Below are 13172 nucleotides of genomic sequence, written 5' to 3' on the forward strand. Positions count from 1 at the left end.
CCCCACGTAGTTTTCGTACCTGAGTACGCACTACTAACTAAGTGGAGTCGGATAACTCATGGTAAATGTTCATCCGCTGAAGTTTTTTATTTGAACTTTTACAACTTGCAGTGGGTAATGCATTATTTTTCATCTAAATACGCGTATACAGATTCATTAGATTGTGAATATGTACGATTGATGTGTAAACAATTTGTTTCATAGTGTTTTATTTTTTGAACTATTTTATTTGATCTACATCTATTGGCGGAAGTGCACGATACCAGTCGGTCGTTGACCCAAATTTGGGAACAAGGTAGATGTGTGTATTGGTAGTTACTGAAGTGTACACCTCCGCTCTACAGTGCAGAACAGCGTACTATTGGTGTGTAGCAATTGGTGTGTAGCGATTGTTGTTCGCGACGCTAAGTCATCAACAAATTCAACAATAGTTTACAGTAAAATTCAGGATTGATTCATGCATTTCATTGCGTGTTTTTATTGTTTGAATATAAATTAAGATAACTGGTTTGTTAAATACAAAGGTAACGCTTATAATTGTGTAATAAAACAGGCGATTTATATTTTAGTGCTAGGCCTGGCTTAGCGGCTGTCATCAGCTAGTATTAGACGTCATCAACGCAAAGTACCACCGTTAGGGTTGGTCCAATATGACCAACATGGATCCAAAGCATGTCGTTCATGTAAGGGGTGACTCGGATGTCGATTTGGAAGATTTATTTAATAAGTCGTTAAATCCTCGCCAGCTAGATCAAGTTAAACAGCCAAATATTCCATGGACTATGCGCAATCTACCAAAATCATTTTACCAAGAACCAGATAGGAAACCACTTCATTCCCGAGAATCAAGCACCGACAACACATCTCGTTTAATTGGAATGCATGTTGTACATAACCGGGCACATTCATCACCTGCTCAAATGCAAGAGATTGACCGTAGTACCCAAGATCAACATACGCATTTACGAGAACAAAGTTTAGATGTAACTGCAGATGATATGCCAATGCCACAAGGATGGGAGATGGCTAAAACCCCACAGGGTCAACGCTATTATTTAAAGTAAGTTTACATATTAATTAAAACCAAATTTCAGTGCCTTTTATTTTTTACTTGGAACAGTAACTTGCGAACATTGATTAAAACTAAAAATACTTGGTAAGTAAAGATGATAGAGCGAAACGTATCTAAGATTTATTAAGGGAACCATTGAACTGTCCTTTCTTGCTCTTATTATGTTGGAGGGAATGTTGGGGCAGAGGGAACCAAACGAAAGATAGGAGGCGCACCAGAAAGGACACTATAGATTTATTACTAACTAAAGCGTCGTTCCCACTAGCGACGCAACTCAAGGACGTAACGCAACGCAAGTGAATTGACCAATCACAAACGATGGCTTATTCGCTTGTGATTGCTAACTGTCTTTAACTTCGCTTGTCATTGGTTAAAACGCTTGCGTTGCGTTTACGTCCTTGCGTTACGTTCTAGTGGGAACCAAGCTTTAGTGATGCCATATCCTCTTCCAATCTTGTATAAAACAAAAACAAACTCTCCAAAATGAAAAGGAATAGTATTAAATGAGTACAGTATTATGTATATTTGAGGGGTTTGTGGGAAATGATGGTAATAAAAGTACAGTCAACTCTCCCAATACCGGACACCCTTGGGCGGGCATATATTTTCTGGTTTTTCGAAAGTCCGGTTTCCTGAAAACATATTTTTTAAGTCATCACATTGTCACTGAAAATGCTTTGAATCACCGGTCCGAATGCTGCCCGGTACGGTCTCCTAGCGTAGGGAAGGCCTAGGCTAGGCTATGATTGTGTCAATCTAGTTTTAATTAAATAAATACTGATAGGCCTAGGCCTACTTTATTAATATTAAGCTACAGTAATTCAATTTACCTTTTTTAAAAGTTACATTATTTACTGTACCAATAAAACATTACAATAGTAAATTATTGTTTCTCAATGTGTTTTTAACGGCAAAAAGGCCTACGTACGTACGTACGGTGAACATAATTTCGGTCTGTTTATTGTTTTTCGTGAGCTAGCTAGCAGCAGCAGCATGGGGCTTTGATTGATGCGCATGTGCAGAGGTGTCATAATCAAATAAAAACGCCCACACCTAGACCACATGTTTTTTAAGCTCCTTTATTTTGACGTAATTTGATAGAAATGATGAAAATTGATTAGGTAAACGAGCCAAGCAATAATGACACAATAATTAATTGGTAACATTTCAAAGTTTATTAACACTAGTTAAGTCAAGTTCATTCCGTTTACGTTTTGCCATAATGATTTCCAAATTTATAATGATGCACATTTTTAGTGAAACATTCCTTTTTAAAGTCCTATTGCAATTGTGAATTTAACAATAATTTAAACAAAACAAAGACACAAAGTGGAATGTAAATTGAACTTTATTAAAAAACAATTCATATGCTAAAAAACAGGGAGTTGTTAACAACTCCCTGCTAAAAACAATAGACATTAAGACATAGCGCTTCGATGTGAAAAAGCCCACCGCAGTTCGATACGCAACAAAGCAATTGCCGCCTCGTGGGTTAACAATGAACTGACCTGTCAATCACAGTGTAGTGCTCCATGGCAACATTATTTGATCGTACCGCGAAACGTCGCGCACTTCATGCATGGTGAGGGTATGGTTAAAAGCTTTTGTACATTGTGAATGTATTGAATCCGAGTCAGCGACGACGATGTTACGTTGTTTTCGTAAATATTTGGAGTTTTTTAACTGTCAGTCCGGTTTTCAGACGCTAATTTTCGTGTTTTGTACTTCATAATTTGTCCGGAATCCGGAATTGGGTATTCCGGTTTTCATGATAAATTACAGTACATTTAGAATAGGGACAAATTGGGCCCTCCAAAAAAGTCCGGTTTTTCGTGAATTCCGGTTTTGGGAGAGTCCGGTATTGGGAGAGTTGACTGTAGTAGGACTAGTTAGTACTATTGCTATTGCTAACATCCCAAAACCCAATTGCAAAAGGAACAGTACATCTAATTCTAATTAAGGTAGAATGAGTACTGTAGTTAATTGTGTAATATGACCTTACCTACTAATGTTATACTGTACTTAAGGATATTAAGATGATTTTGACATCTACAATTTTAAGCCATTCCCCTTCTTTTATATCATATTTCCTATATGTAAATTATTCCTACTGTATATATTACACAAGATAATACCTTTACTGTCCATGAATTATGTGAAGTGGTATTACTTAGTAACTTACACTGGGGGGCATTCTATTTTGCAAGACATTGTTTTAAGCCTTGGAATGAATGATGATTCAGATGCACTACTACTACAGTATGCTCTATATATAGTGTATTTCTGTATGTAGTGTCTGACTAATGACTCAAATCTTAGTTCTCTCTATCAACATTTAGTGTTGTTTACATGTGATTTATATCCACTGATTAGAAGTCACTTGTATGGCCTTCCATATAGCTCTCAAACTCACAATCTTCTTTCTGTAAACAGCCACTAAACAATGCTATAAAATCTGTGGTCAATCAGTAGTATAAATTGTCCCTCTGCGCATTTCCTCTTTTTATTGATGTCATCTGATGGACTAAAGCACTGTAATACATACACTCAAGATTCTTTCTATCTGTCATTAATGTGTTTAGCAAGTTTCTTTTATTTCTGGATCTCATTTCATAGCTGATTGCTAAGGGAGTTCAAAATGAAGTTCATGGTCATAATACACAATTTTCTTTCTTGCCTTTTCTAATCAAACTGCTCAAATCTTAACATTAACAAGAAAAACCTGTTTCTTTATAATTAAGCTAATTTTCTCTTAGGAACAGAATTTATTTATGTGAATGTGATAAACATGCCTGTTTCTGCCACAAACAAATCGCAGATTAGCTTTAAATAATGGGTGAAAAAATTAAATTACTGCAAGAACAGGACACATTCGTCTACACTGTAGAGTTTAATAAATAAAGTACACAAATGGCAACGCATATTAGAATTCCACCGATTATCTAACTACAATCATCTCCTTATAATTTTAATATAATAATTGTAATTTAGCTATAGGAGTAGTATTAAAACAATGTGAGCGACAGTCTCCTGAAGAAAAATAAAATACAGGTTATTTAGTAGCATATAAGGCTAATATCTATAAATCATTCATAAATACAGTAGGTAGTTTTAACAAATGTATTATAAGAAAATGGATCATAAATGCTGCATTCAACCTATCTCTTCACCTCATCTCCAGGGCCTCATTCTTTTCCAATGTTTTTTTAATGACTGCTGCATGGTAGTGGAGTGTGTGAGTGGATATGAATGCATCCGTACTAGTAGTTTCCTGTGTTGGACAGAAAATGGCATTTTAAAATGTAGTTTAGTTCATTTATTAACAAGAAAAAATATTACATTATTGTGGAAATCTGAACCAAGCCTAGTTATGTATTTGATTGAGAAACAGCAGACAAAAGGACTTTTTGAACTAATTACTGAACATGGTATATTTTGATAGTAGTAATACAGTAAGTCATGATAATTATATAATATTAAAATATGGAAATACATTCAGTAAACATACCTGATAAAAAAGGTTGTTGGCTAACCGATTTAAATGAAACCGATATAGTTATGCTATATACAGTACTAATACCATTTTATAGTACAGTCAACTCTCTCAATACCGGACACTCTGAAAACCGGAAACTCTCCCAATACCAGACTTATCTTGAAGTCCAAATTGTACCAAATTCATTTTTACCATTAAAAACATATTTGGCCAGCCCAAAGGTGTCCGGTATTGGGAGAGTTGACTGTGGGCCTGCTGCAACTGCTCAAAATACGGTATAAAAATACGGTATTTTTTGTACCATGTTTTAGTACCCCGTTTCTGCTAACAATACTTCTTGGGTGGTCATGTTAAAATTCATCCTTTTTACCCAAATTGCCATTCCTTTATTTGGTCGATAATTAAAAGTCACAATAAAGGAAGTTTTACGTCTCACTTTCAACAGCCTAGCCCTAGTGATAGAGATGTTGTGAGAGCACAGAAACCATCGTATTGAAGACAAGTAATTCGTTCCCTCCCCGAGTTATTGTCTTTTACATGTTGTACTGCTTTCGCAGGCTCTTCAGCTTTAAGTTTACTTGCTTTGGAGACAAGTCTATTGTCCGTACTCCTGCTTTTTTTAGAAATGTCTTTATAAATGTGGTTGTCCCTTTGATTACCTTTTAGTTGGCCGGACATTTTAGGTTCCCCTCCTTCCCCACACAGATTTATAATTATAGTAAATACTGTGATGTCTTCGATCCACATTTTCGCGAATACAGGTACAGTATATCTATGCATGTGTGTAAAACAGCTGACAGCGACAGAAAATAAAAACATGATGTTGACCTTATGTTGCAGGTAACAAAAATACGGTATTTTTTATTGGCAGCAGAAATGGTTACAGAAAATATGGTATAGATTTGAAAATACCGTATTTTATCAACAAATTTGGTGGGGAAAATACGGTATACAAAATACGGTATACAAAATACACTATACAAAATACGCTATACAAAATACGCTATACAAAATACGCTATACAAAATACGCTATACAAAATACGGTATTTTTTTTATAAGCGCCGTTTTCGCTGCAAACAAAATACTGAATATATACGGTATTAAATACTGTATTTTATTTGGCAGCAGAAACAGTATTTCAATATAAAATAACAATGCTGTAGTTGCAATCTTTTGGAAACTGTGTGGCTTTATTCTTGTTCGCCTATTTGCTTGTTTTTATTTATTTTCTCCTGCTTACTGTAGTTTATTTGGTTAGAACTGGAACTGCATGACGTACAGTATGTAAAGATTACATACTGTACAGTATGTAAAGATTACATACTGTAGGTGCCAAGAAGTGAAGTAGGGTAGGTTAGGGTACAGTATAACATTGCAGGTTATAGCGATAAAAACTTTATTTTTGTTATTATATTTGAACCATATTTAATGAGGTTGATCCATCCAGCAATTGGTGATCATTTGGGACCCTCAGAACAGATACCTGTACACTAGCGTAGGTGTATATCGAACGGATGTTACCGGTAGGTGATACAGTACCTGTACTAGCTAAAGGGAAGTTTTGTTCTTACAGCAGGTGTGTGTGAAGTGGTGTTCAAATACAGTTGACTTGGTGAAAACGCTAGTATAACTTGAGTTAGAACACACTTCTGTAATTTACTCATATTATAGTGTGCACTTGTTTTTCCAAGTCAGTTTGTTTCATACTCTCTCTCTCTCTCTCTCTCTCTCGAAGTGCCATATCATGACTTTGGCTTTGTTTCATACTATTGACGCTAATGAAGCATAAGGCAAACTATATTAAAACTCGACCACTATGTATGAGCAAGATAGAAGGGTAGTGAGAAGGTTTATTGTGCCTTAATACCACCTGCTACCATGGCCTTTACAGGTGCCATTAGTAGAAGAAAGACTTGCTTTTGCTTGGTAGAATTCAGTTTAGTATTTAGTAAACAGGTTGAATTATATTCACTATTGTTTTTTTTTGTGTGATACACTAAAAGCTATAAGCATTTATTGCACATTGTCTTGTTTTTGTTATACTAACAAATTTAATAATTGATTAAATTTGCTTTGGAATTAAGGAGATTAGTACTATTATAAAGTTGAATAAAAACTTTTTAAATATGGTGACATCAACTTGTTTATAATATTTGATTTTTTAGACACATTAAAACAACTAATCTTGATTGATTCTTGATCAAACGATTTCTGTGGAGTCAGTTTTAGCTACAGTAACTAATGCAATCACAGTCTGTTTTTTACCTAGACTCAATCCTGGGTCATTGAGATGAGGTCAAATGACACTGGGCTAACATTTGACATTCAAACTGTGTTAGTAGATAGTATATCCAGTGATGTCATAGGCTGTGTTTATACAACACCCTAAATTTGAACACGTCTTTAATTTTTAGCGTGTTGCACGGGCCGAGGTCAACCCCACAAAAACCTTGCAGTTATACATGAAATCTTAATACCGTGTTATATCGTAGTTCATAATCCTAAAGTTGTATATATACTTGCATGCATTATGAATTAATATGATTTTATTAAGGATTTTAATAAAAGAAGGATTTCGTTTAAAATTTAGTTTATACAGTTATTGAGTTTTTAAATCTGCTTTTGAAATTAAAAAAAAAAATATTTCAGAATTAGGATAAAACTATGCTACATTTTGCCAAATTATGCCAACATTTGATTAGCGTTAATGTTAACTGCTAAATTGGTTAAAATATGCAAAAAAAGGCACAATTATCTACTAGATTTGGTCAACATTTTCACAGGACATACTTTTATTTAACGAGAGGTCAAAACAATACCCTGAGGACACTTCCAACAGGCCAACAGCAACCGGGAATCCACACAATTTTAAGATTCAGCCAAGTAGCCTTTTTTGCAATTAAAATCTCATTACAGGGAATCTCTTCGATGTTATACAATCACACTTCTCATAGGCGTGTTGAATATGCGTGTATTACTGTAGCATGTTGTATAAACGCACCCATAGTGAAGGCTACCTGACAAACTGGGTTTATTGTACAGGTAGTAAAAGTGAGGTTACAGTACAACGCACTCTTTTTATCAACAACTACAAAAACTGTTCTCACAGTAAAACCATTTTGTAATGTTTCATTAGAAACAGGTGCTTTGGTTCTCTCAGAAATAGGTCCTAAACAAAACGATAATGTTGAAATGAATACAGTACAGAAAGAAATTACTGCTTCGTAGCTACACGTAGCCTATGCGTAGGTAGATCGTAGGTCATTGATCTCTCCTACGCTGTATTGTCCATAGCCTACTGTACGATGTATTGTTTGTGTTGAACGTTCTGATACTATATTTAGAATGAATTGTTTACGATCTTTTTTCTCGGCATCGTTTCTGGATGGACTGGACGTTCGCTGTTTATTAGTTGGCCGATTCGTTGATGTCCACCTGTGTTGGATCGTGTCTCTATGTTTTTACATCGTGGGAAATTTATATTTACATTCGCCATTGAGTAGGTAAATACACGAAGGAAACGATTACAATTAAAAAATATTATTTATTTTTAGTAATTTACAACTTGGTCCTCCGGCAGTTAAATTTACCACATTAATTTCACACCTTCTTACTTCACTTAAGAACATCGCAGGGTTGTTTATAATATAGGTTACGAACTACCTACGAAGTTCAGAACGTAGCTCATTGAAAGTTGAATTGAGGTTACGAAGCCAAGCAATGGAACCTACGAAGCCAACAACGTAGCCTACGTTCTATCTACGAAGCTACTTCGTAGGTAAAGTTGCAGTACTTTCTTTCTGTACTGTAGTATTAATAATATGTACTGTATACAAATAAACAAAAGTTTTTTGTTTAAATATAAAAAAAGTGATTTTTCAAGAATGATCAAAGATTTATTGCCATGATCATGTGCTAATTCCTCATTCAGGATATACCTATAGATTCTAATTAAATAAAAACAAACCACAATTCTATTATAATTTATTAATCTGCCAGCTTGCTTTTAAAACCACAAAACTTCTTTTTAACCGCCCACTCATTTTTATCAACTTATTGTAAAGTAAATTAATCCAATGGCACAGGTTTAAGAAATCAAGTTTTCCTGATACATACAGTAGTCTTGTGTTTGGCTATTTTCCTCAAAATTTATTAATACATTGAAGGAAGTCTTGTCATTTTATTTAAAAAGCACATGTATAGGCCTACAGTAATTATCGTTTGTATTTAGTGTATACAGTATATAGGGTCATTCCATCTCAGATCACCCAATGAGTTAAACCCTACCTCTTCCAATTTTGATGAAATTTGGTATATGGGTGATTCATAGCAATTAAAGTCAAAATTTCAAATTTTAACTTTATCGGACCAACGGTTTTCGAGATATCGCAATTTCAATTTTCGGTTTTTACGCAAAAAAGGGCGCGTCCGCCACGTTTCAAAGAGCTGTATCTCGGGAACTATAGGTTCAATTTTAAAAGCAAAGGTATTTTTGTAAAGGGGAGACCATAAGGAATCTAAATATACTAATTGTGTGTGTTTTATGTTAATTTTAAGTTTAATAAAACTTTGAAATATATTTTGACCTTGAAATTGACACCGTGGAACACGCCCGATTTGTTGGTGACTATCACGAAAAATGTAGCCCTACGTGTCAACTACAACATATAAAAAAATTGGAGGGGTTTTTTTCTTTGTTTCCATGAAATTACAATTTGAAGTTGACATACCTCTTCCTTTTAGTGTATTTTTTGGTGTTGTTATATACTTATACACAGTGTGAACACTAACTGTTAAGGTGTCTTATTGTTACGCTTTCTCATCAGGCCCACTTAAACACTACAGTAGATATATTTTGATATGAGAAATACTGGGTAACTCACATACTTTTCAAATCAATTTTGACACATAGTTTAGTGTCCTTACTATGTTATTTTAGTGTATTTTGGTGTCTGTCCATGCATTACTTCAATGTCAATTTGATGTATTCCAAAAATAATTTTATTTACAAACTAAATATTATTATAATGTTACAATTGTCTATGTCTGGCCTTTACTCCTTGTCATCTGGCCAATTCAAACAGTATTTAGAAATGTTGTGGCGTTCATTTTGGGAAATTACTGTAATTCCTAGTCGAAGAGGATTTTATAAACGGAGAGGCTATAATACAATGTACATTTGATTCAGGAATCCAACAACAGTCTTCTTTGGACGGCCAATAAAAGATTTTCGCTGGCCCATGAGGATGCATAAATTTAATTTGATAATCCCCAAACTCTTCTGAGACATCCACAACCAAATGGGACACCATCATAACTACAGCACACAAATTCTGAAGTCTAATAATGGTGGGTTGTGTATCAGCAACAATTTCATTTTCATCACTGAAAGATTCTTGAATCACTACCACATCCGGAGGGTTTATCTGGGTACTAAGTTTGTAGACCTGCATCTGTGCCAGATAAACGTGAACAAAGCGATGATATTGTAATGTACCCTTGATGGTCTGGGCGAGGTTGAATCTCGGCTTTATTTCTTTTTCCACAGTAGATACCTCATCTATTCCCACATGAAAAAAGTTGATGCCTGGAATGTCCATATGAGCGAGTCATATGGCCGAGCGGTTAAGGCAGGGGCGTCGTTTACCGTACCTAAAGAGCCAACAACAACATCGGCAAGGGTTCGAGGCCGACTCGCTCCTAGTTCTGGTGGTGGAACAAGTCTTCTCAGATAAGGACTATAAACCGTAGGTCCAGTGTACACAGTTATAACCTGTGTGTACTTTAAAGAACCCAGTTCATTATTCGAAAAAGAGTAGGGGGTTATCCCGGTGAACTGGTTCACACAATAGCCCCTGTATCAGGGGGATTACCACCTATCTGATAGGACAGTGATTAATTCACTATTGGTAATCCTTGGCCACATTGCCTAAAGACATAAATAAAAATAAAAAATTACACAGTAGTCGAACATACTGAGAGATGTGAGAATATGACATTCAGTCAAACGCTGTAAGCTTCTCTTAGTGACAAGCCTCTTAACTGTTCCACCTATGCCATCACATGCACTCTTGCCATGTGATGTAGCGAAAAAATTCCCCTCGGCGTCTAAACCAAAATCTTCCTGGTGGTGGCAAAGGTTAATAAAGTTATATTTGTTTTTGTATTGGCCGCCACATCCATCTGTGAAATAATGAACTTTTTTCATGGTTGGTAGTTTTGATTTTAAATAGGGGATGACAACCTTTAAAAAGGCATCAGTAACTGATGTATGTTCTCTGCAATCACTTATTATGCATTAATATGCATAATAACATAGTAAGGACACTAAACTATGTGTCAAAATTGATTTGAAAAGTATGTGAGTTACCCAGTATTTCTCATATCAAAGTATATCTACTGTTTAAGTGGGCCTGATGAGAAAGCGTAACAATAAGACACCTTAACAGTTAGTGTTCACACTGTGTATAAGTATATAACAACACCAAAAATACACTAAAAGGAAGAGGTATGTCAACTTCAAATTGTAATTTCATGGAAACAAACAAAAAAACCCCTCCAATTTTGTTATATGTTGTAGTTGACAAGTAGGGCTACATTTTTCGTGATAGTCACCAACAAATCGGGCGTGTTCCACGGGGTCAATTTCAAGGTCAAAATATATGTCAAAGTTTTATTCAACTTAAAATTAACATAAAACACACACAATTAGTATATTTAGGTTCCTTATGGTCTCCCCTTTACAAAAATACCTTTGTTTTTAAAATCGAACCTATAGTTCCCGAGATACAGCTCTTTGAAACGTGGCGGCCGCTCCCTTTTTTGCGTAAAAACCGAAAATTGAAATTGCGATATCTCGAAAACCGTTGGTCCGATAAAGTTAAAATTTGAAATTTTGGCTTTAATTGCTATGAATCACCCATATACCAAATTTCATCAAAATTGGAAGAGGTAGGGTTTAAAATTCCATTTTTTTTGGGTGAACTGAGATGGAATGACCCTATATGTAGTAGTAAAAAATATTATGTTATAAAAGGTGATTCCCTGGACTCGGTCAGCGTGTGACACTTTCAGCTCATTGGGCATCTGGCCTAAGCCTACATCTCCACAAAATGAGTCCTATGAAGTCTTTTTTTAAAGTGTATATTTCTGATTTATCGGTATAGTTTAATTAAAAGATGCCCATTTCATTTTTTTGTTATGTTAAACCAATTGATTATACCATTTATTTGGATTTACCAAAATTAAATCATTAGTGTAAATTTGAGTCATTTTTAATAAAAAGCTTGTTGATTAAGTACTAACTCAATGTTTAAAATATACTCTGTTAAATAAGTACTCATAGAAAATGAATGGTAAAGTCCTTAATCAAATAGGCCCAACAGCACTGCTAACTTTGAAATGTTAAATTCAGTGAACCTACTGCAATATAAATACAGTATTATTTACAGTACTGTATATTGATTTAAATGCATGTTGCTATGATAGACATGTAGTCTAGTAGGAAGGAGGGGTTACCGTGCACCCCCATGATGTATTTTTTTAATGTACATTTTTGTAATCCTGAATATATGTAATTAACATTTTTTGATGTTCCCAAGACGAAATATTGTCCCATGGGGTTTTTTTGGGGCCATTTTGGTGGCCATCTTGGATTTATCAAAATCATAAATATAGACGATACTTGTCAAAGACTGATCATAGAGGTCTGATTTTGGTCTTAAATTGTTCAGAATATGCACATTTCTATGTACTATAATGAAAAGTTTTTGTTCAAAATGGCCGTAAATGCCACTTTTGACCTTTGACCTTGTTTTTACATAAGGGTGATATCTTGGTAACCTCTGGTCATAAAGATTTTATTTTTGTCTTAAATTGTTCAGAATATCCATATTTATATTCGCTTTAATGGAACATATTTTTGAAATTTGACGGGAAATATCATTTTGACCTTTGACATTATTGAATAACGATTTTCGCAATAATTTAGGTTATTTTTGTATTCGACCTATATCTTGACAACGAGTGATCATAGAGGTTTGATTTTGGTCTTATATTGTTCAGAATATGCACTTTCCTATGTACTATAATAAAACATTTTCATACAAAATGACCGGAAATACGACTTTTGACCTTTGACCTCGTTTTTACATAAGGGTCATATCTCGGTAACCAATGGTCATAACGATTTTATTTTTGTTTTAAATTGTTCGGAGTATCCATATTTATATTAGCTTTAATGAAACATATTTTTGAAATTTGATGGAAAATATCACTTTTGACCTTTGACATTATTTCCACCCGAGGGTCATATCTCGGTAACCCCTGGTCATAAAGACTTTATTTTTGTCATAAATTGTTCAGAATATCCATATTTATATAAGATTTAATGAAACATATTTTTGAAAGTTGGCAGGAAATACAACTTTTGACCTTTTACTGTACCTTGTTTCCACCCGAGGGTCATATCTCGGTAATCTCTGGTCATAAAGACTTTATTTTTGTCATAAATTGTTCAGAATATCCATATTTATATAACATTTAATGAAATACAACTTTTGACCTTATTTTCACTTGAGGGCCATATCTTGGTAACAAATTT

At 34.5% G+C, this 13172-nt stretch overlaps 1 protein-coding gene across 2 annotated transcripts in view; it reads left to right on the top strand.

The window, feature by feature from the left end:
• Nucleotides 1-353: 353 nt before the first annotated feature.
• The window catches only part of LOC140049277 (transcriptional coactivator YAP1-like), a 31598-nt gene continuing 18779 nt past the window's right edge, over nucleotides 354-13172 (top strand). For both annotated transcript variants that reach the window (XM_072094120.1, XM_072094121.1), the window contains exon 1: nucleotides 354-1060. In XM_072094120.1, coding sequence (XP_071950221.1) covers nucleotides 651-1060 — 410 coding nt within the window. In that variant the 5' untranslated portion in view covers nucleotides 354-650. The remainder of the gene's footprint in view (nucleotides 1061-13172) is intronic.

This window comes from Antedon mediterranea, chromosome 5, assembly GCF_964355755.1.
Source record: "Antedon mediterranea chromosome 5, ecAntMedi1.1, whole genome shotgun sequence".
Taxonomy (NCBI): Eukaryota; Metazoa; Echinodermata; class Crinoidea; order Comatulida; family Antedonidae; genus Antedon; species Antedon mediterranea.